The sequence below is a fragment of the Toxoplasma gondii genome, chromosome V (assembly GCF_000006565.2).
Source record: "Toxoplasma gondii ME49 chromosome V, whole genome shotgun sequence".
In the NCBI taxonomy this organism is placed as follows: domain Eukaryota; phylum Apicomplexa; class Conoidasida; order Eucoccidiorida; family Sarcocystidae; genus Toxoplasma; species Toxoplasma gondii.
In genome coordinates this window covers 1932132-1954933 of record NC_031472.1, presented here as the reverse complement: position 1 = coordinate 1954933, position 22802 = coordinate 1932132, and the positions used below count along the sequence as shown (strand labels likewise).

Below are 22802 nucleotides of genomic sequence, written 5' to 3'. Positions count from 1 at the left end.
TGTTCTGTCTGGTTTGGTGGATTTAAGTGCGACTCCATTCAAAACTTTCCTGGAGCCCTTTTTGGCTCGCACAACCTGTCCAGTTATCCACCGCCGGCTTGTCGCTCCACAAAAACGCCCAGCATGTGGCTTCGCTTTCCATAGCACTCAGATGAACGAAAATTTAGCAGAATGTTTCAAGGATTACATGCTGGACCTTCGACTCCACCAGACCACTGCCCGCGGAAACATTCGGAAGTAGTGACTTTACAGCGGCAGACAGCCTGCTTGTTCGGTCTCAAGGAACAGAAAAACACGATGACGTGCAAGTGAGATACGGAACTGCAGAATATCGAGGCCTCCACTGCTCACAGTCAGGGACACAACTGATGGACCCAAGACTGATAAATGCGACGTAAGTACTCAAAGGACGTACGTCAAAGGATGCAAGCTTCTACATTCATCTATAAATAAATATATATATATATATATTATATACATATATACATACCAACAAGTCGAAGAAGACACCCATTTAACGATAGGCGTACAGATGGAGGTGTGTGTGGACGTTCATGAAGAATGCCATCACAAATTTAGTTTCGCACTTTGAACGCGGCCGCCATTTGGCGCATGGCGCTTGGTCTCCCGTCGTTAATAAATGGAAAGAGACAGTGTCGGCAAGTCTGCATATATATATATATACATATATACATATATATATATATATGTCGGTTTTGCTACGTGTGCGACACTTGAGAAGACTCCACATTCAGGTATACGCTGAGAGCCGCATCGAAATCGCTACAGCGCAGACACGATTGTGGAGCACTGTGAAGAACAACGAATCTTATAATTTCTTTTTCTTAGTTGCAATGGCAAGTACATTTGTCACTCTCGCCTGTCGACATCTCCAGCAGCAGAGCTCTCATCGTGACACTCCTACAACCGCCAGGATCACCGAATGCGTGCTCAGTTATATTTGGTAGACACGACCTTTCCGGCTAAACCTTGATTTATGAAACCGACTCTGTCCCGCGTTTCCTCCTTGCTCAGATCTCAGCTGTTGAGAAAATCTTCCAAGTCGATATCCTGGACTGCTTCCTGTCGGCTCCGCGGCGGGTCAAGGACCCCACGGGCGACCCCCGGACCTGCGATCACCAGCCGTCGCGGCTGCCGAGAGCCAAACGCCGTCAAATCGAGTTCCTTTGCATGCAATTCAGTCCCCGTCATCGACTTTGCCTGTAAGGTCGCAGGAGGCAATTGAGAGCGAGAGGAATTTGGCATATCCGCAGGCTCCCGCTGCACACCGGGAACTGCATGCGCTCTGTCGCTCTCTCCTCTCAGCGATACGCCGGCGCTACCTTCACCGGGACAACCTCGAACTCGACCACACGTTTGCTCACGCGCAGGAGCTGAAGCTGGAGGAAGAGCTCCCCCGTGGACGCCTCCCGCGGCGAGGTGCATAGACACCTGCGGGGCCGGAACCGCCCGGCCCGAGCTGTATGCTTGGGAAGTGAGCAGCTCTGTGGGGTGGAGACACGGCGTTTCCTCTCGGCTCGCGCGAGACGGAAGCTCCGGAGAGAGGGGCGCCCGACTCGTCTCTTGAAAAAAGAAAGTCTCTCGCCTTTCATGTTCGCATTTCACTTCCACTGGGGACTGCGCGTCCGCGCTCACACCCACGCTGCATGCAAACAGAGGGTCCTGTCCAGCGGAAATCTGGATCCCGCTCTCATATCGCTGTTCCTGGCACCGCTGAGGCTCCAAGGAAGAAGGTAGACACCCAGAAGACGATATCGGAGAGGCGGATGCGGCCAACGGGATCCTCGGGGGGCTACCAGGCGCCAGGGCCCCCCCACAGCGCACAGCAGAGGGGTCCAGAGACGGAGACAGGGACTGACCTTCACGGTTTTGAGGCAGAGAGGCACGAAGCGAAGAAGAGGTCCCTGAGAGTTGTTTGAGACTCGACGTCACTCCTTCTTTTGTTGGGGGAGACTCGTCCTCGAAGAAATCGAAATCTCCATCCTTGCCCCACCCTCCCGGGGTCTCCGGGGTCGACAAACGCTTCCCCGGTTGGCCCTGAATGCGCCCGTGCACCCGGTCGCTTGTCTCTCCTCTCTGTTCCGGAGGACGAAGCATATTGTGACGGACAGAGGACGCTTGCACGGCGAGTGAGTTCTGGCTGGAAGAAGAAAGCGACGAAGACGGCTGCAAATGTGACTCTGAAACGCCTGCGTGTCGATCCGGGGAACTTGGAACCCCCGGCGTACCTCCATCACCTACACAGACAACTGGAGTTTGGAGAGACACTGGAGGACGGCGCGAAAGGGCCTCCGCCCCCGCCTTTGGGCTCCACTGGGGGGCAGCAGAAATGACTTCGACTTCCTCTCTGGCAACGGAATCTTCGATCTCGTCGAAGTCAAAGTCTTCCTCCCATCCCGTTTTTACTGTTTCTCTTCTCACTGCTCCTTGAGAATCACCTCTGCGTTGTTCTCTTTCTTCTCGTTCTCTTTGTTCTCTTTCGCTCCTCGCCCGCTCTTCGTTCTCTCTTTGCATCTTCAAGTGCTTCTGCAGATCTTCCAGGCTCGTGGACTCTCGCCCAAAGAAGGCGCCGGTGAAGGCCGAGCGCGCGAACGACGTTGCGACTGCGGCAGCTGCAGAGGCGACACTCACGGCGGAAGCCGCGGGGCCCAGAGCCTCTTCTCTTGGCGTTTTTCGCGCTTCTTCCTCTCTCTCCGCTGCCGCCCTCCTAGCTTCTTGGGGGGTTTCGAGGCGATCGAACGATGCACCAGGGAAGGCTCTCCGGCTGGAGGGACCGCCTGGGGTCCACGACTCCTTGGCCCTCTGAGGGGTCTCCTGCGGTGATATTTCTTGTTGAGGCGGAGACAGAGCAGGATCGAAGGGCGTTTGTTCTCTCTGTTGCGGGTCATGCAGGGACTCGCCCGTGACACCCGAACGGGAACTTCCTGCCGGCGCCAAGGAGATAGGCGAGGAGTCACGGGAAGAGACAGGGGCCGTAGACAAGTGTGGGGTGGGTTTCGGAGGTCCCGAAAGCGCCCCAAGAAAAGCTTGAGGCGACGTCTGCGGTTCGCGAGGCTGCGGCTGGCGAGAAACAACCGAGACAGGAAGGGGAGAAGTGACCGGCTCCTCTTCAAGGAGACGCAACTGCATGCGAAGATGTTCATTTTCTTTCTCCCGCTGCTGAAGGTCACACTGCAACTCGAAGATTTGCTGCTTCAGGCGTTCGCGCTGCCGTTCGTCCTCGAGAGCTCCCTTTGATTCCACCTCCTCGCGTGTGGCTTCGACTTTCTCCATTTCTCTCCGCACTGCATGCAGCTCTCTGAAGAGTCACGAGACGGAGACATGAACACAGCGCGGAACGAGTGACCAAAGCGAAAAAACGGAGAAAAAGCTGAAATGCCACAAAGAGGACTCCGAAACGCAGAGCGTCGTCGAGCTGCGCGAGATTAACAGAAGCCGCGCCAGGGGAACCGTGACAAATGCACCGAGACGCAAGACAAAAGAGGAAACACATTCGAGGAAAGGGAACAGAAGCGAACGTAAAAGCATGAACTTTTTGGGCAGAGCGGAGCAGAAAGGAGGAGCAAGAAAGGAACTTGGTCGCGAGCGACTCCAAGTAAGAAAGAGAAAAAGCTGACATGGAACAGAAGACATCGACAGACAAGAAGAGCTACAAATCGACAGAGAAGAGAAAAAACCACGTCACTTTGCAGGCAGGGGCCTCACTGTGCCAAGGCTCTGTTTGCGTTCAACAGTTTATCGCAATTCGCGCGTTCCTCCGCGCCAGCCGCCGCCAGAGACTGGATTTCTTCCTGCGAAAAAGGCGAAGGACATCGGAAGGATTTTCAGCCTCAGTGCGGTGCGGAGGAGCCTCGCCACAGGGACGTTCACACGCAGCTCACCCCCGTATTGAACAGACGTAAGCAAGACTAGGTTCGACACTCTGTGCCAGCGGCCTGGTCGTTTCTGCGTCTACACGAAGGAAGGGAGGGACGCGCGATCGAGCGCGCAGCCGCCCTAGGCAAGAAGTCGCTTTCGGAGACTCCGAAACACAAAAGCAAATCTGAACACCGGTCCGGCAGAGAGACGACCAGACGAACGTTCCAGAGAGAAAGACCGTCTCTGTGTCGCGGCCAGCTGGAAAGAAGCAGTGCAGACGAGGACGGAGAGATCAAGCACTGACAGCTGTGCATCCGACAGGGGGCAGAAACAGACGAGAAACTCGACGAAGAGAAGAGAATAACGAAAAAAGAGAGGTGTCACGTCGCCCTGGACAGATGACCCGAAAAACAACGGGGCAAGAGAGACCCAGAAAAAAGTTCAAAAGCGCTGGTTTCAGAAACAACGCGTAAACAACGAGACGAGAAAATCCTACCGCCAATCGTCTCTCGCGCTCCTCGTGACGACGAACAAGTTCTGCCTTGTCGGCATGCCAAACTTCCATCGAAGATCTGTAGAAACACACAGTGGACATCTGGCGTGTGACTGCCGTCTCTCCTCCTCTTTGTTCTCCTCCTTCGCCTCTGCCCTCTCGCTGTCGCTATGTCCTTCAGTACGCGCCGGTCTGCATCAGATCTGATTTCTCCTCTTTATTTCACTGTGACTTTTCTTTCGTCCTTCACATCGCCGTTCCCCGTTCCATCTTGCAGAGAACACGCACCTGCACCTCTGCAGTTCCGCCGCAAAATACCTCGCTTCGATTGCCTCGCTGCTCTGCCCCATCTCAGCAGCTTCTTCCTCTTCACTCCCTGCATCCGCGTAGTACATGTTCGCATGCACAAAACCAGGAAAACAAACCAACATGTGCAAACATATTCACTCGGATCTCCTCATGTATCTACATATTCATGCACCTGTGTAGATCTTTGGCATTTCTTCACATGAACCTGTATGTCTTCTTTCTTCTCACAGAACGAGACACACGCAGACGGGAGACAACGCAGAAACATGTCTCTGTATGCGTCCCTATGCACAAATCTGTACTCCTGAGGTCGCAGGACGCCCAGCTTCTTGAGAGATGTGAGAAGAACCGTTCGCGCCTTGCGTGGGCGCGAGTGCGTCCAAGAGAGACACCGCTTGGCGGCCTTCCTGTCTCACTCTCCGATTGGCGTTGCATGCGCAGAATCGTCTGCAGCTCCCTCGCGAGGCGCCTGCGCTCGGCGCGCTCTCGCTGCAGCTCGTCTGCGAAAGAGAATGGCAGAAGCGAGGCATCTTGATCTTTCAATCTCAGATTTGCACAGTGGGCTACACAACGAACGTTTCCCCACGACTTGCTGTGCACTGACAACCCGGTCAATCCCCGAAAATCCAGTTCCCGATGTCGACTTCCCCGTCCCCTTTCAGACGAAAATTCCTAACTCCGTATACTGAAAACGCTTCACAGAGATACCACTCGGAAACACAGTCTCACACACACACACGTGTCGAGACAGGAGAGGATCACGACGCATGCACATATATATACATATATATATTTATATATATTTATATACATATTTTTTATTTATGTATATTTTTTTATTTATATGTCTGCAGACTGACACGTTGTTTTTTTACAGAACCCTGCAAGTCTGAATCTGGGCGCACACCTTTTTTTTTGAGGCACTGCCTCCCATTCCGGCTCTGAGGGGACCGGGAGTACCATAGGCCTTTGGAGCGTCACACGTTGTCACTTCCACGCGGAGGGAAATGAGAGGTCAGGAGAAGCTCAATGGATCTTCTTTGTGTCTGCACTCGCCTCTATACACCACCCTTTCTTCTGGTCGAGATTCTCCGTACACTCCATTCCTCCCCTTTTCTTCTCTTTTTTCTCCCTATACCTTGTCTTCTTGCCCTTCCGTCTTTCTGTGGTTTTCCCCTACCTTCTTTTTCCCTGGACATGCGGACGATCTGGTCCTTGTGTTCTCTTCTCTCCCGGGCGAGTTCTTCCTCTGCATGCAACAACGCTCCCTCCAGACGCGCGTGTTCCTCTGCTGCTCTTCTCCGCCTCTCCGCTGTCTCTGTGACTTTTTCTTCCAATTGCTGCCTCCACATTTCGAAGTCTTCTTGCAGCTCCGAGAGAGCAGGAACGACGAACTTCTTCAGCTCTTCTCTGTCGCGCTCTACAAGAAGCAGGAACGCTTCTTTCTCTTTCCGAGTCTCCTCCCTCTTCTGCCTGTCTCTCTCCTCGCCAGCCTTCTTCTCTTCTTCCTCGCGTCTCTGCATTTCGCGTTCTTTTTCTGAGGCCACAAGCTGCTCGCGGAGAGACGCGAAATTGCGCGACAGCTGGGAAATTCTCATTTTCAGCTCTGCATTTTCCTCCTCCAGCTGCTTGTGACGAGATCTCTCTTGGAGCAACACAGTCCGACTCTGCTCTTCAAACGCATGCAATTTCCTCTCCCAATCCTGAGTCAAGTGCCTTTCTCGTTCTCCTTGCTCCTTCATCCACGTTTCAACAGATTCTGCGTGCTCTCTCTGAAGCTCTACTAGCCGTGTCTTCAGCTCCGCCTCGCGCTGTTGAAATTCTCTCTCTCTCTCTTCTCTCTCCTCTCGTCTTTGTCTTTCTCTCCCTTCTTCTTCCTGTCTCTGTCTCGCCTTCTCTTCCTCCACTCTCCTGCGTTCTCTCTCTTCTTCTTCCTCTCTCTGTCTCGCCTTCTCTTCCTCCACTCTCCTGCGTTCTCTCTCTTCTTCTTCCTCTCTCTGTCTCGCCTTCTCTTCCTCCACTCTCCTGCGTTCTCTCTCTTCTTCTTCCTGTCTCTCTCTCTCCTTCTCTTCCTCCACTCTCCTGCGTTCTCTCTCTTCTTCTTCCTCTCTCTGTCTCGCCTTCTCTTCCTCCACTCTCCTGCGTTCTCTCTCTTCTTCTTCCTGTCTCTCTCGCTCCTTCTCTTCCTCCACTCTCCTGCGTTCTCTCTCTTCTTCTTCCTGTCTCTCTCTCTCCTTCTCTTCCTCCACTCTCCTGCGTTCTCTCTCTTCTTCTTCCTCTCTCTGTCTCGCCTTCTCTTCCTCCACCCTCCTGCGTTCTCTCTCTTCTTCTTCCTGTCTCTCTCTCTCCTTCTCTTCCTCCACTCTCCTGCGTTCTCTCTCTTCTTCTTCCTGTCTCTCTCTCGCCTTCTCTTCCTCCACTCTCCTGCGTTCTCTCTCTTCTTCTTCCTGTCTCTCTCTCTCCTTCTCTTCCTCCACTCTCCTGCGTTCTCTCTCTTCCGCGTCGTGTCTCATCGTACCCGCTGTCGGAGACATTTCGCCTGGACCACAAGAAGAAACGGAGAGGCAGGCTGAGGAGGCCGAGGGACCTGTTTCTGCCGGAGCAGTCAATAGGCGCTCTGAGGCCCAGACCGCGCCGGGAAGAGAAGATAACTCTCCCGCATGCAGAGGAGATGCAGACGAATCGAAGAGAGCATAGACATCATTTGTGACAGAAATGGGCGACGACGGAGAGGAGCCTAGGGACTGTTCAGGCAAAGATAGCCGAGCCTGGGGAGAACAGCAGACATCAGATTTGGAAAACCGAGGGCAGGCAAAAGCGAACCGATTCGACTTCGAGGTCCAGCCCTCGTCACCCCCATGTCTGGTTCTCATCTCGGTTCTTTCATTTCCAGTTTGTTCAGCGAAAGAGGAAGAACGACGCGTCTCTCCTTCGTCCTCGACGTCTCGAGTCTCCTTCTCGTCTCCCTCTCTGTCTCCGTCGATCGCCTCCGCTCCCCCGCCTTCTGCGTCCTCCCCTGCGGCTCTGTCGTGTAGCGGCTCTCCTTCGTTGACGGATTCCTGCGAACTGTCCATGTCCGCCTGTCTGGATAGCCCACTGTCTTCACCGAAACTGACTTCTTTCTCTCTGGCTTCCTCCCCCTTTGCGCCTGTCTTCTCTGCGCGGCTCGCGTCCCTGCGTGCTGCGGCGAAAGAGCAAAGAGACGCGGGCAACTCACTCGCTTGCTTCGCTCTCTCTGTCTCGTCATCTCCGAGTCCTCCTTCAAGAAAGGAGGGCGCATCTTCTCTGTTCCTCTCTTCTCTCTCGGTTGCTGTCTCCTTGTCTCCTCCCGCTCCTCGTTGAAGACAAGAGAACTGGTCCCCACTGATCGGAAGGCTCGCGGCGATGCCTCTGCGGCCGAAGGAAACAGTGTGATCTTCTGTGCGTTCTTGGTTGTCTCTTGCCGAAAAGCTTCCCCCTCTCTCTGAACAGCCTTGCATACCTTCCGCTCTGTTTTCTGGGGGCCCTGCATCCACCTTTTCTTCGCCAACGTCTGTTGTCTCTTTGCGTTGCTCCTCAGAATCCGACATATCAAAGTCGACGTCCCACTCAGGAGAGACACCCGCGAAGACAGAGACAAAACGGCCGTCCAAAGCGATTCTCTTCTCGTCTTCTTCATCCCTTCCTTCTTCTCTTTGCCTCTCTCCAACGCCGTCCTCCAGTCCATCGACTCCATCCCGCTTCTCTCCTCCTCCCTCTCCTTCTTCTCGGTCTGCTGAAGGAGACTGGTGTACCGCTTGAACGCCCGTCGCCTCGATGTCGAAATCATCGTTCCAGACACTAGGTCCTTGAACAGCCTCGGCCTGAGGACGCGCAGAACGTCTGTCGTCTTCCACTCTCCTTTTCCCTCCCTCCTCTCCCTCGTCTTCTCGGCCTTCTGAAGGAGACTGTTGCACCGCTTGAACGCCCGTCGCCTCGATGTCGAAATCATCGTTCCAGGCACTAGGTCCTTGAACAGCCTCGGCCTGAGGACGCGCAGAACGTCTGTCGTCGTCCACTCTCCTTTCCCCTCCCTCCTCTCCCTCGTCTTCTCGGCCTTCTGAAGGAGACTGTTGCACCGCTTGAACGCCCGTCGCCTCGATGTCGAAATCATCGTTCCAGGCACTAGGTCCTTGAACAGCCTCGGCCTGAGGACGCGCAGAACGTCTGTCGTCGTCCACTCTCCTTTTCCCTCCCTCCTCTCCCTCGTCTTCTCGGTCTTCTGAAGGAGACTGTTGCACCGCTTGAACGCCCGTCGCCTCGATGTCGAAATCATCGTTCCAGGCACTAGGTCCTTGAACAGCCTCGGCCTGAGGACGCGCAGAACGTCTGTCGTCTTCCACTCTCCTTTTCCTTCCCTCCTCTCCCTCGTCTTCTCGGCCTTCTGAAGGAGACTGTTGCACCGCTTGAACGCCCGTCGCCTCGATGTCGAAATCATCGTTCCAGGCACTAGGTCCTTGAACAGCCTCGGCCTGAGGACGCGCAGAACGTCTGTCGTCGTCCACTCTCCTTTTCCCTCCCTCCTCTCCCTCGTCTTCTCGGCCTTCTGAAGGAGACTGTTGCACCGCTTGAACGCCCGTCGCCTCGATGTCGAAATCATCGTTCCAGGCACTAGGTCCTTGAACAGCCTCGGCCTGAGGACGCGCAGAACGTCTGTCGTCGTCCACTCTCCTTTTCCTTCCCTCCTCTCCCTCGTCTTCTCGGTCTTCTGAAGGAGACTGTTGCACCGCTTGAACGCCCGTCGCCTCGATGTCGAAATCATCGTTCCAGGCACTAGGTCCTTGAACAACCTCGGCCTGAGGACGCGCAGAACGTCTGTCGTCGTCCACTCTCCTTTTCCTTCCCTCCTCTCCCTCGTTCTCTCGGTCTTCTGAAGGAGACTGTTGCACCGCTTGAACGCCCGTCGCCTCGATGTCGAAATCATCGTTCCAGGCACTAGGTCCTTGAACAGCCTCGGCCTGAGGACGCGCAGAACGTCTGTCGTCTTCCACTCTCCTTTTCCCTCCCTCCTCTCCCTCGTTCTCTCGGTCTTCTGAAGGAGACTGTTGGACCGCTTGAACATCCGTCGCCTCGATGTCGAAATCAACGTTCCAGGAAGGAGAGATGTCGGAAGACAGTGCGACTGAGGGAGACGGAGACGTCACGTTTTTTATCATTCCGTTCATATCAACGCCTGGTCCTGCTTCGGTTCTTTCGCCTCTCTCTTCTCGCGTGGAACGTCCTCTCTCGGAGTTCACTGGCTGAAGAGAGGCAGGAGCCAATATGGTGTCCAGACTGGCGCCTTCAGGAGAATTCGAAAACGAGAAAAGCTTCTCCTTCTTCTCAAACGACTCCGACAAAGAAAGAGGCGCACTCTGCGCAAGTCTGTCCCCAACGCGCTCGGCGCCAGGCACGTCTGCACTGTCCTCTGCCGGCATAAGGCCGCCGTCCTCGGGTGCATCCACAGCGGTGTCGCCGTTCCAGTTGGCGACTCTGTTCTCTCTCGCTTCTTCGCCTGCGCCTGCCAGAGCCTCGCCGGGCGCAGAATCTTCAAACTCGAAATCCCCGTGCCAGCCAGACCCCAAGTCCACCGTAGAGACAGAAGCAGACGGCTGCGGATTCACAGAAGGAAGAACAGACGGAGACAGAGAAAAAGACGGAACAGAAGAAGAAGGAAAAGAAGAAGAAGGAAAAGAAGGAGAAGGGAAAGAAGAAGGGAAAGAAGAAGGAAGAGAGCGAGACAAAGAAGAGGGAGCAGAGGGAGACACAGACGAAGGGATGACTGGAGGCGGACAAAAGGGAAGAACCGATGCGGCAGCGAAAGGAGGCGGTTGAGCAGAAGGAGACGGGGGAGAAGTCACAAGAGGCGTCGAAGAGTTAACATTTGCATTCTCCACATGCAGAGGAGACGAACGCCCGTCGATATGTCCTTCCGGCGTATTAGCACCGTCAAGGTCGAAATCGAAATCTGCACTCCATGCAGAGTCGCGCTCCTTCTCTTCTTGCTTGAAAGAGGAAACGGGAGGCCCTCCTCCTGGAGATGCGGCTCCGCGAAGAGGTGGATCTCTTCCTGTCTCTTCTTCCAGTTCGTTCCGGTGCACTCGCAGTTCGTCTGAGCTGTCTGAGTTGAACTTTCTGGCTTCATCCAGAGAAACCGGAGAAAGGCCAACAGACTCTCCAGACAACGACTTGCCGAGAAACGCGCAGTCCGCTCGCGGGCGTGAGGCCCCCGCCAGGCCTTCTGTCCCCGCGAGGGGCAGCGTGGAAGCCGGAGAAGGTGTCTCCTTCAGTGGCCTGAGAGCGCCCTCGGCTCTGCGATCTTCTTCTCCCGGAATCTCAAAGTCTTCATCCTCCCAACCCCACAGTGCCGCCGCAGAACTCGTCTGAACTGAAGAAGCTGAAGCAGGAACAGAAGGACAGGGAAGAGCAGCAAACGAAGGTGGAAGAGACGCAGAGGCTGCGGGGACGGAAGAAGAAGAAGGGAGAGGAGAAGAAGAAGGGAGAAGAGAAGAAGAAGGGAGAGGAGAAGAAGAAGGTGGAAGAGACGCAGAGGGAGATGGAACGCGTTCAGGTGCAGCTTGGCTTTCGTCTTGTCTCTGAGGAGAGAAGGGCACAAAGTCCGTATGTCCTTCCAGTCGAGTGCAGGGACTCTCATCAACCTCAAAGTCGTCGACCGACCAGGCTCGTCCGCCATCGTTCTCCTCTCTCCATCTCGTTTCCTCTTCTCGCCGCTCCGCTATCTGGTCCACATGTCCTTGTCCTCCCCCGAGTGTCTGGACAGAAGGTCGGGCGTTTGCGGCGGCAGCCGAAGGCCGCGAAAAACAAGGAAGAGGAGAAGACGAGAGCGAGGAGGGAGGCAGAAGAGGACAGGGAAGGGTGGTGCCCGCAGCCTTCGGCTGTTGAGAAGACAAGCCAGCAGCCGGGAAAGTCGAAGACTCTGCAGCCGAATCCGACGCCCTGTTCGTCGGGGTGACAGAGTCATCTCTGAGGACGTGAGCAACGACGCGCGTCAACCACATGGTGGAAACGCTCGAACGGAGAGAGAACGAGACCTCACCGGCCGAAGACAAGCGGCAGACTGAGGAGAGGGGAGGCGACCAAGATGAGAGAGACCAAGACCTCTGGAGGAGAATGCAGAGAGAAAGGGACGAGGAGAGACCCGTTCTCCAGTGAAGGACTGCTGACTCTTCGTCCTACAGGGTGGAACTCGAACCGAGTGCCGAGGAAGAGAGGAAACACCGACAGGCAGCTACGCAGAAAGTAGAGACGAAGAGGAAAAACGAAGCAGGTGGAGCGACAGGAAAGGAGACCGCGCAAAGCAGGCTTCGGAAGAGCGGGAGAAACACGAGAGAGAGAGAGTTGAGGCTTCGCGACAAACAGAGGGGGCTGTTCCTCGACGTACATCGAGCAAGCAAACGGCCGACCGTGGCTTTCGACAGGGGGGACGGCCGGCCGCCAGGAAAGGAGTTCATCTATGCAGGCCTTAGACTCGAGGAAACTAGGAAAAAACACAAGAGATCTTGACCCGCGTTTCCGACCCCGTAAATACCGCTTTTGGCCTGGTCAAAAACTAGACTTTTCTCGCTTTCACAACGCGAAAAGGCAACCTTTTGGGTGTATGTACACCTCAGTCGGCGGACAGTCTGGGAGTCTTCCCAGTTTCGCCTTCCCGGCGCCACGCACTGGAAGCGAAAGCAGCGGCATCCAGGAGTGTCTGTGTCGAAAAAAGACTTTTTCAAGTGGATTTGCTCATGTTTTCGCTTTTCAGGAAACGAGTGCCTAGCCCCTGTCTCGGTGAGTCCGTCAAACACACAACCTTGTGTGTGGTTTGGCGGTCCTTTTTCCCGTTTGTCTTCTCATGCATGCACGCGCTCAGCAGCTCGCGAAAAGCGCATACTTGGAAGCCGTAAACCTTTTACACACACTCGTCGCTTCGGCCGCACAGTTCTCTCTCTCTCTAAGAAGAAGAAAGCCTTTCACGGACGAAGAGGCAGGACCTTTGAAGGACAACCGAAGAAAACCTGGACAGACAAGTTCGCGAAAAAAAGACCGCCGATCGCTCACACCCTCGCGGCGAGAGCGTTTTTGCCGTTCCGCCCGCGTGGGTCCTCCCTCCACACACAGCCAGCGAGAAAAAGCCTCTGAATGAGAAAAGCCTTTTCGGCCGTCGGAAAAAAGTTCGCACTCCGAAACTGTCTCCTGTTCTGAGGAGCCGGTGTACAGGCACCGGAACCGCGGCGCAGTTTCGCTGCCGTGCCAGCTGCGGCGCGGAGGCCACCACGACTTGCCTTCCTCGTTTCGAGTGCATGCTGGGGAAAAACTCCGTCCCCGCAACGGGTTTCTGTGTTTCTGTCTGTTCCAGAAGACGCCGCGAAGCGTCTCGACTCGCGCGATCCCCGTCCGAATGCCAGGCGGTGTGTGGACACCCGAGCCGAGGCGCTGCAGAGCGCCGCGAGCGAAAGGGACTGAGTCTGCGTCTCACACCGGCAGGAAAGTGTAAAGAGACTTTTCCTGGAGGCGTCCTTGAAAGGGTCGGAGGAGAGACGAAGGAGGCGACACAAATGCTTCCACTTCACTGGGGATGAACGGCGACGTCTGCGAATCGATAAAGGCCAGTTTTTTGAGGTGAAAGTGAGCTTCACACTGGCGAGACCCGTCGGGAGAGCCTGTCTCTGAGGCTCAATGCCAAGACAGAGTCGCTCGGCTTGCTGTCTTTCCTCCTTGGGTCGACTGCCTTGACTTTCGGTCTCCTCTCGTTTCGCCCTCCGCTCCTGTGGGTGGCCTCGTCTCGTCTCTCGCAGATGACCTGTTTTCTCCTGCAGCTCTCCTTCGCCTGTTTCCTCCGCCTCTCCCCTTCGTGTGTGCTTCTTCGTCAGGACTGTCTCCATCTATTCTTCTTCTCAACGGCCTGAGACACTCTCGCTGCTTCTTGTCGTCTTTGGTTTGAGAATCGATCTCGGTCCCGCATCCTCCACGTCTTGCCGTTCTCTCTCGCCTCCCGTTTCTCCACTCGTTGCCGCCATGAGGCCTCTCCTGTCGTAGCTCGGCTGGCGCGTCAGTCTGGAAAATGGATTTGCCTCTCGCATTCTTCTGGACTTCTCTGCTCAAGCTGCTCCTGCTCAGAGCTCATCTGCAGACGCAGACAAGCAGCTGGTTGCGCCTGTGCGTCTTCGTCTCCTTCCTCGGTGCGCTGCCCGCCTTGTTCGTCGCCGCAGAGGCTCCGCGCTTCTCTCTGGAGGCGCGGCCTGCGGGCGTGTCTCCTCGCCTGGTCTCCGCGCCCAACTGGCAGCCGACGCCCCAACGAGGCGCCGGGCCGCTCGGCGCCTTGTGTTGCTCTCCTTGGGTCTCAAGCGGCCTGAAAGCTCGCTTTACACCGAAGCGACGAAACGGAACAGCTGCTGCAGGAGGGACAGCAAAGGGGAGAGGAAGGGAGAGGAGAGGCGGCCGCTGCACTGGCCAAAGTCTGGCAAGAAGAGCGAAAAAAGAAGAGGGAACAGACAGTGTGAAGTTGGCGCAGACGGACCGGTGGCTGCCGGAAGAGGCCTGGAGGCATCTAGCCGGTCTGCCCCCTTGTGCAGCTCTTGGTGGCTGTGGTGCAAAGTTGAAAATTGCAGACAAAAAAGGAAAGAGAAGAAAGAAACGCGTCTCTCTGAGGAAGACGCGAAACATACCGGAACGGCGCTCGTGGGTGTTTTCTCAAGAGCTGCCTGCGTCTCCCTGCGGAGACAGCTGTCTCCTTCGGCCGCTCCAGAGCACTCTACAAAGACCGCCGCGTTGGGCGTCCTCCACTGGAAATGCTCTCTTTGTCCACAGGACGCATTCCTGGTGTCCTTCCCGATATTCCTTTCTCTCCTCTTCGCCAGCCCTGTGTGCATTCACCGTCCCTTGCCCGCGAGGACAGTGTTCGCCGGAGTCGACGCTTTCCCTCTCGCCTCTTCCTTCTTCGCTTCGCCGTATTCTGCGGACTGCCAGTCGACAGACGTCTTCCGAGACGCCGTTGGTCTTCCAGTCGCCCTCATCCTCTCACTCGCTTTCCTCCGGCCACTGCTCTCCTCTCCCGTCACAGTCTCTGTCACAGCCTCTGTCACAGCCGAGGCCGAAGTCGTCTGCAGCTCTGCCTGTCTCACTCCTCTCCGTTCTTCGCTCGTCGTCTTCGTCGTCTTCGTCGTCTTCGTCGTCTCACCCGCGGCACTCCGTCCTTTGCTCGCGCTCCTCTGCCTCTGGCGGCTCTCCGAGTGCAGCTTGGGCGCTCTCCCTCCACAGGGAAGCTCCGGGAGGACGAGGGAGCGACCCAGAGGAAGCGCAACGGAGAGGAAGAGAGAGAGAACGAGAACGAGGTCACGAGCGAGGAGAGGACAAAAACGAAGTGAAGGAGACCGGGGACGCAGCCTGGGGCGACTACCGACTTGTGACCTGTCCGCTTTTCTACAGCAATGCCCGCATGCATCTGGGACATGCGTATTCGTGTGTGTTGGCAGACGCGCTTGTGCGGTACGCTCGCTCTCGGCAAGGCTTCTACGACTCGCCGCTTTCGCGTTCGGAGGAACCAGCAGGCCCCCCTCTGCGAACAGCAGAGCCGGCGCGAGGAGAGGACGCGGGGGACGGAGGCGAGCACACAGAGACAGAGACAGAGACAGACAGAGAGACAGAGACACAGCGAGAGACACACAGAGAGACAGAAGCAACCGAGGCGAGCACAGCGGAGAGCGCAGGAGAAAAGAGCCCCGACGCAAGACGACTGAAGGAAGGAGAGAAAGAAGAGCGAGAGGGAGGAGCAAGGGAGAGAGAAGGAGGATGCATGATTTTGACAGGAGCAGACGAACACGGTGGGAAAGTTGTGCGCGCTGCTGAGGCCGCGTGGAGAGCCTACTGGAAACAGACAGAGAAAAAGGGGGAAGAAGAAAAGAATGCAGACAGCGGAGAGACAGATGAAAGTCTCGCAAAGCCGCATGCGTCTCCAGATCTGAGTACGCCTTCTGTGCTGACATCTGCGTCGCCAGTATCTCCGTTTTCGCCTTGCTTTTCGTCTGCTTTTTCTCAAGACTCAGTTGAAGCATTTGTCAACTCGATTGCCGCCTACAACTGCGCGATGCTCAGGCGTCTCCACATCCTTCAGCACCCGGATGGGTCATTGCCCTTCTTTCGGACCAGCACCCGCGATGAACCGTCTTCTTTCTTTTCTTTCTCTTCTTTCTCTTCTTCAACTTCCCGCTCTCCTTCCTCTTCTTCAGCTTCTTCTTTCGCTTCTGCCGATTCTGATTCTGTTGAGAAGGTGGAGAGGCGCGAGGACGCAGAGAGAAGTGTGGGGAGATGCAGAGAGGAGGCTCCGGAGACAGAACGACTGGGTGAGGAAAGAGACAAAAGCGGCGAAATTCGCAGACTCTGGAGAGATGGCGGCGATGCGAAGAAACGAGCAACACCGCGAAGCGCGCACGAACGGGCTGTATGGACACTCTGGAGAATGCTGGAAGAGAAAGGCCTGATCTACAAAGCGGCTGCTTCCCCTTTGCCTTCGGCCTTGTCCTCCGCCTCCGCTTCGCGAGGGAGACAGGAGGCGTTCAACTTCGTTGGAGAAGAAGAAGAAGACCAAGCGTGGGGTATGCACGTTTCGCGGGGCACTCGTTCCCCCGTCTCCGCGTCTCTTCCTGGCCCGGCCTCTTCTTCCGTCTCGTCTTCTTCTCTGTCTTCTTCTCTTTCTCTGTCTCCTTCTTCTCTTTCTGTGTCTTCTTCTCCCCTTTCGGCTGCTCTGCCAGAGAGAGAGAGACGCGGCGGAGAGGCTTCTCAGGCAGCTTGTCTTGACCGGCGAAGAAGGCGAGAGAGTCAAGGAAGCGAAGACGGAGAGGAACACCGAGGAGAGAAGCAGGAGGAAAAGGAAGAAAGCGAAGATCCAGCAGGGGAAGGAGGAGGCGCCGAGTTTTACTTTTTCCGTCTGACGCATTTCAAAGACGCTCTCCTACAGTAAGGGAAGCCGGGCGGTCCAGACACGGACTCTCCCAGCAACCGCGGCATCGCGTTCCCGCAGGCAGTGGTTCCCCTGGAGGCTCTGAGTCGTTTCACCCGCAGATGTCTCCTCCGCTTCGAAGAGCAGACAGAGACGTCTCTCAGCCGCGTTGTGTCTTCGAGAAGAAATCTGTTTTTCTGTTTATGCGCCCGTGGATCCTCCTCTGTGACCTCTGCTGGCTTCACCTTTCCAAAGTCACCCTTTCTTCTTCCTGTCACGTTCCTTCTAGGCTCTACGCGTCGCCTCGCCTCTTCTCGATCGCCCCCGCGAGCCGCCTGGAAGAAGTGAAAGCCTTCGTAGAACATGGCGGCCTCCGCGACCTCGCCATCTCTCGACCCAGTTCGACGTATACAGTTTCGCCTCTCCTTCACTCGTTGGCTGCTTCGTCGTCTTCGTCGTCGCCTGCGTCTTGGCCGTATTCTTCTTCACCAGTTTCTTCTCCACAGTCGCATCTCTCGCCATGCTCTCTTCGATCCGACTCCGCTGTCGATTCTTCAGTGTCGAGGGAGGAGATCCTTCGTCGGACGGAGCGGAGGCGCCAGAGTGGAAACACGGTGGGAGTTTGGGGTCTGCGGGTGCCTCCCGTCGACTTCGATGATTTTCTCTCACTCCCTTCTCCCTTCGCCTTCCCGTCTTCGTCTCGCTCTTCTTCTTGCCGGTCTGAGCGAAATGCGGTGTATGTGTGGTTTGATGCCGTCGTCGGATATCTCACAGCCGCAGGTTTCCCCGACGTAAATTCGCGTCGCTTTCGCGCTCTCTGGTGAGCAGATTCGGTCGCTGTTCAAAGGCACCATCCCAGCTTTCTTTGTCGACCTGTCACAAACGTAAACGGTGAACCAACGCAGTGGAAACGGATGTGTCTCTCCCAACTTGGGTCTTTGAAGCATGCCCTGCACTTTTTACTTCCGACTCCATGTAGTCTCTCGTCCCCATTTCTCTCTCTATCTCTTCATATATATATATATATATACGTATATAATATCTATGTATGTGTGTATGTATGTATTACTGTCTTTATTCTGTCTTTTTATCTCTCTAGATGTCCTTGTATGTTTCTTTCTTTCTCTCCTATGTTTCGTTCTGTTTCTCCTTCTGCTTCTTCTGCTTCTCTCTCCACGCTTCTGTCTGTGCGCCGTTCTATCTTGCTTTTCCTGTCTTCCTCCTCCCTGCTGTTTCCATGCCTCACGTCCTCCACTCGCCTTGCTTCTCAATTTCCCCTTCGTTTCTTGCGGACTCCAGGCCACCCTCTCTGCAGGTGTTGGGGAAAGACATTCTCCGCTTCCACGGAGTTTTGCTCCCTGCGCTGTTGCTCGGTGTGGGCCTGCCTCTCCCGCGGCGCCTCCTGGTCCACGGCTGGTGGACAGACACCCGCAACCGGAAGCTGTCAAAGAGCGCTGCCGCGGTGAGCCTTTCTTCCTCCGACGCGGCGACTCGGGAGACGCCGGTCCAGGAAAGAAAGAGAAGAGACGAGGAAGAGGAACAGCCTTCGGCTTCTCGCGACGGAGACAGAAGCGAGAAAAAGACGCAGGAGAAAACCTCCTTACCAGACGAGGACGCGACGAATGCGGACGGGTCTCGAACGCGAGGAGAACGAGAGACAAGAGACGCAGAGACACCGCGGAGAGACACAAACGGAGACTCCAGAGGGACATGCAGAGAAGACACCGAAGGAGACGTTGGAGGGGAGACTCGAGGAGACTGTGGAAAAGCGTCCAGAGAAGCTGCAGCAGAGACAGGGGGATGCCGGAGAGGAGACGAGAAGGCAGAGAAGACAGGCGAGAGAGGCGAGGCGAGTGAACAAAGGGGAAGAGCGCGATTTGACAAAGATGATGTAGAGTCGAAGGCTTCTTGGTCTGGCGACAACTCCCTCAGCGAGGCCTTGCGGCGCTTGGTCGACCTGTACAGCCCGGACGTGGTATGCGTCTTATATAAAAGACAAAGCAATGCATGCAACGACGACGCAAAAATGCAAATGCCAGAGGCTCGCCGAAGTGTTGATTCGCTTCTGAAAACTCTCCTTTCTTTAACGCGGCAATGCCCTTTCACATACTCCCTCACTGAGACGGTGCTGGCGCTTTCATCGTCTGTGCGTTCGGACCTCGTCCCTCCTCTCCGAATCAACATCCTAACGCCAGGACACATACCGATCTGTATATACGTGTGCTCATGTTCGTATAAATATTTATATATATATATATATATATATATTTCCATATATTTATATTTATTTATATAAACCTCTCTCTTTACACACATATATATATATATATATATATATATATATATATATGGTTGTATATGTGTGTCTGTGAATATGTATGGTGTGCAAGTCGCTTTCCGAAGAACGCATGTGACCCCTTATTCTCTACCACCCTTCGTCAACGCTCTTAGCCAGGCCCTATATATATATATATATTTATATATATTTATTTATTTTTATATATTTATAGGCATAAATCTACATATGTGAATGTGTTTGGACGGTCTGGTGAGTGGGTTTCATGTCGAGTCGGTAAAGAGCGCGGCGTGGACTCGCGATAAGTCACGAGAGCGCTTGAACGCGTTTCTGCTGCGTTGCCCACGGGGGCTGGTGTGTGTCTCAGCTTCGCTTCTTTCTGCTGCATGCAAAGTCTCCCGAGAAGGACATGGCTTTTTTCGTCTCGACCGCTGCTGGCTTCGAGAAGACCAAGCGAAGCGAAACAACTCCTCGCCCACACGCCTCGTCCTCTCGTTCTCCATCTGCGAGTGCAGGCGAGAACAGCTTGTCCATCCCTGAAGTCTACGTGACGTTACAGAGGTCAGTAGGGAACTTGCTTTCGAGGGTCCTGAGTCTGCTGTGGAAACGCAGCGGAGCGAGAGGTCGGCTCCCTCGACGGCCGCGGTGGGTCGACCGGGCGTTCGGCGCGAGTCGAGCCGAAACGCGACCTGTGGAAGAGAGCGACAGGCGACGCGCGACGGCGGAGACAAGCGCGCGAGACGTTGCGTCGTTGGGACGCGACGAGAACAGCGAGAGAGACGGGAGAGGAGAGGAGACTGAGGCTGCGAGAGAAGAAAGCGAAGCCGCCGCGAGGGAGAAACAGTGGCTCGGAGACAACGCGGTCAGAGACAAGAGAGACGACGGAAGAGGCAGGGAGCCTGACGCCCAGGAGCAACGCATGTGGAACGAGTCGAAGGGCCATGCGCAGGAACGCGAATGCGAAGGCTTGCAGAGCAGTCTCGATGCAGACACCTCAACAACGGCGGGAGCCTCTGAGCGGATGAAGGAAGACTGTCGAGTTTTCCTGAAAAAGATAATCGACTTTGAGCAAGACGCAGACGCATGCATGCACACTCTGCAGTTCCACCTGTACACCCGACATCTGCTGCGGCTCGCGAGCGAGGCGAACGCATTCATCGATCGCCTGGTAAGTCTCAGGGAACGAACAGTTGAACGCATGCCGACAGAAACGGACTCTGGAAATGTTGACAGGAACTGTCTCTTGCGAACTCGGTCGAGGGTGGCACACCAAAGAAAGGAGAACAGATGGGATGCCACGAACTTGCGAACATAGACAAAAACTACATGCATATAGCTCTCTCTCGCTTCTCTCTTTCTCTCTCTCGGAATCGTCTCCAGTTCTCGATTCCAGCCGTCTAATTCCTCTTGCTTATTCATCGTCTCTCCCTATATACGTACATACCTCTCTCTCTCTCTCTCTCTCTCTATATATATATATATATATATATATATATAAACGTATATATCCACAGGACTAGAAAGAAATGCGCGAGATGACGAGCGTCTGTTTCTTCCAGCATTCGGTGCATGCGGACTTTCTGCGTGGCCAGAGAGATGTCTTGCGTCTTTGTTCGCGCCTCTCCTTCGGCCTCCGTCACTTCTGTTTGCTCTGCATTTCTTCTACTTCCCTCCACTCTGCAGGCTCCTTGGCGGCTGCTTTCCTCATCGTCGCTCCGCCCATCTTCGGCTTTCTCGTCTTCTCTCTCGTCTTCTTCTGACCTCTCCCTTTCTCTTTCTGCTGCGAATGAGGAGGCCAGACGCGCGTCTCTGGAAACAGCTTTGTTTTTTCTTTGCGAGTTCCTTCGCCGCTTCGCGCGACTGCTGGCGCCTGTCTCGCCAGGCCTCGCCGAAAAAATTTTTGCCCAACTGCGGGTGCCCGTTGGCCTCCGCACTCTCGCGCAAAAGTCAGGAAAAACATGCAGCAAAGAGGAGACAGAAAGTGCAGAAAACGAGCAGGAAGGCGCCGACATGATGCCGGGTGGATGGGCTGTCGAGACACCGCAACAGATGCTGCCTCCACTCAGCTAATCAGACGATGGACAAACAGAGAAAAGAGACTCCGTGAAAGTGAAGATCTCTCTCGGCTTAAACGCCGAAGACACGCAGCTCTCCACATATGTCTATCTCTATCTGAATATGTATATATATATATATATAAACATATATGGATGCATATGTGTGTCATTGTGTATGCGTGACATGTGTAAGATTCCTCAGTTCTTGGTTAGGATTTTGAAGAGCTTGCAGCGATTTGGTTGGCATTGCAGAGGCCGAGAGGTGCAGAGAGAGAGAGACGCGAGGGTGGCATTGACGCATGCGCACTTGGGTGTCTAGACAGAGCGCGTTTTTGAACGTTTCTGAAGGGATCTAATTTTTTTTTCATTCTGGTGTCTGTCTGTGGCCTCGCGCTCCTTCTGCGGGAAGACGCTGGCGTCCTCCACACACGATCGCCTCGCGGTCCGAGGCGACAAGTCCGAGGAGCAATTCTGAGGTTGGGACCTCGGATGAGACAAACTGACAGGATCTCGTGCGATCCCTGAGCCACGGCCAGTCTTTCGCAACGTCCAGGACTGGAGAGGAGTCATAAAAAAGAATCAAGATGCAGGAAACTACAGAGAAGTATGAAGACGAATAAGCTGCAATGTCGCTGACACCTTCCACTTTTCAAAGAGATACTCTGAAACTCAAGAAACGCGACTTTTCCGCTCTGTCAAAAGGCACGCACTTGCTGTTACCGCTGTCGCCTCCGCCTCACTCATTCGCCTGCACTCTCGGCGCTGTTTGCGTCTTTACGCGCTTGTCTTGCTCCACACATGCGTCACTCTTCTTTGACCGGAAGAAAATGCGATAAACTCAGTGAGAGATTCACAGACACCCGGGATCCTCCAGGTAGCCGAGAGAACCAGATGAGGTTCTCTAAAAAGGAGGCTGCAGAGCCTCTAGCGCCCCAAAGGCTCATTGGCCTCCTAGAGAGTGCATCTGAAAAGAGAGGCGAAAGCTGAGGTGCGGAAGTCACGAGGAACTCAGAGATTAGCAGAGTTCAGATCACAACGCGCGCGCGTGGCGACTTGACATGAGCCTACGTTAACACACATATACGTCTCCATGTGTATGCATATACAAATGTTTATGCTTCTGTGCAGAGGTACTTACATATGTGCATCTAATTAAAATATATATATATATATATATATACAAATATACATATATGTGTATATTTGTATATATTTATATCTGTACGTGCATTTGCGTTTTGGAGTTTTTGAGACAAAGCTCAGAGCAGAGAGTCCGGGGCATCTTCCACTCGCTGGGAGGTTGGCTTGAGAATCTGCAGCATACGTCGGGAAGGGCGTTGGGGAGTGGTTTGACTTTATCAAGCGCCTTCCGCTTCGTTTCGAGTGTAAGCCGAAATGGCAGACAACGGGGCAACTGTGACAACTACCGAAGTCGTGGACCGAGAAGCTGGAAGTCCACAGCATGACAGAGGTAGAGAAGAACGCAGAAAGTCCTTTGTTTTCGAAGATCGTCGTTCTTCACTTTCTTCCGTTGTCATCGCAGAGCCTCCGCGGGGAATCTAGGCGCATGCATGCACTCAGACATATATATATATATATATATATATATATATACATACAGATGTATACGTGTGTATGACTGTATATTCATACGCGCTTATAAATGACTGCCTTCATACATGTGTACGACTATCTCCATTGATGGTGAGATGCATGTGTAGATGCTCACTTGCAGATACATGCATGACTATGCTTTCACATATATATATATATATATATATATATATATATATATATATGCTTACATGTGTGCTCCGTTGCGTACGCGTA

At 54.4% G+C, this 22802-nt stretch overlaps 3 protein-coding genes across 3 annotated transcripts; 1 reads left to right on the top strand and 2 right to left on the bottom strand.

The window, feature by feature from the left end:
* Positions 1 to 127: 127 nt before the first annotated feature.
* On the bottom strand, positions 128 to 12391 carry TGME49_286160 (non-specific serine/threonine protein kinase). Its single transcript, XM_018781977.1, has 7 exons — positions 5862 to 12391; positions 5098 to 5181; positions 4661 to 4748; positions 4376 to 4451; positions 3727 to 3812; positions 2250 to 3319; positions 128 to 2201 (listed from the first exon to the last, which is right to left on the bottom strand). The coding sequence occupies exons 1-7, from the start codon at positions 11695 to 11697 to the stop codon at positions 1039 to 1041; spliced, it is 8403 nt and encodes a 2800-aa protein (XP_018637789.1). The 5' UTR covers positions 11698 to 12391; the 3' UTR covers positions 128 to 1038.
* A 254-nt stretch (positions 12392 to 12645) lies between these two features.
* On the bottom strand, positions 12646 to 13566 carry TGME49_286170 (hypothetical protein; the record flags this gene model as incomplete). Its single annotated transcript, XM_002369213.2, has 1 exon — positions 12646 to 13566. The coding sequence occupies one exon, from the start codon at positions 13564 to 13566 to the stop codon at positions 12739 to 12741; it is 828 nt and encodes a 275-aa protein (XP_002369254.1). The 3' UTR covers positions 12646 to 12738.
* Positions 12646 to 21061, top strand: TGME49_286180 (tRNA ligases class I (M) protein). Its single transcript, XM_002369214.2, has 5 exons — positions 12646 to 16636; positions 16909 to 17439; positions 17919 to 18594; positions 19283 to 20083; positions 20599 to 21061. Exons 1-5 carry the CDS (start codon positions 13746 to 13748, stop codon positions 20983 to 20985), a joined length of 5286 nt encoding a protein of 1761 aa, XP_002369255.1. The 5' UTR covers positions 12646 to 13745; the 3' UTR covers positions 20986 to 21061.
* The last annotated feature ends 1741 nt before the right edge of the window (positions 21062 to 22802 follow it).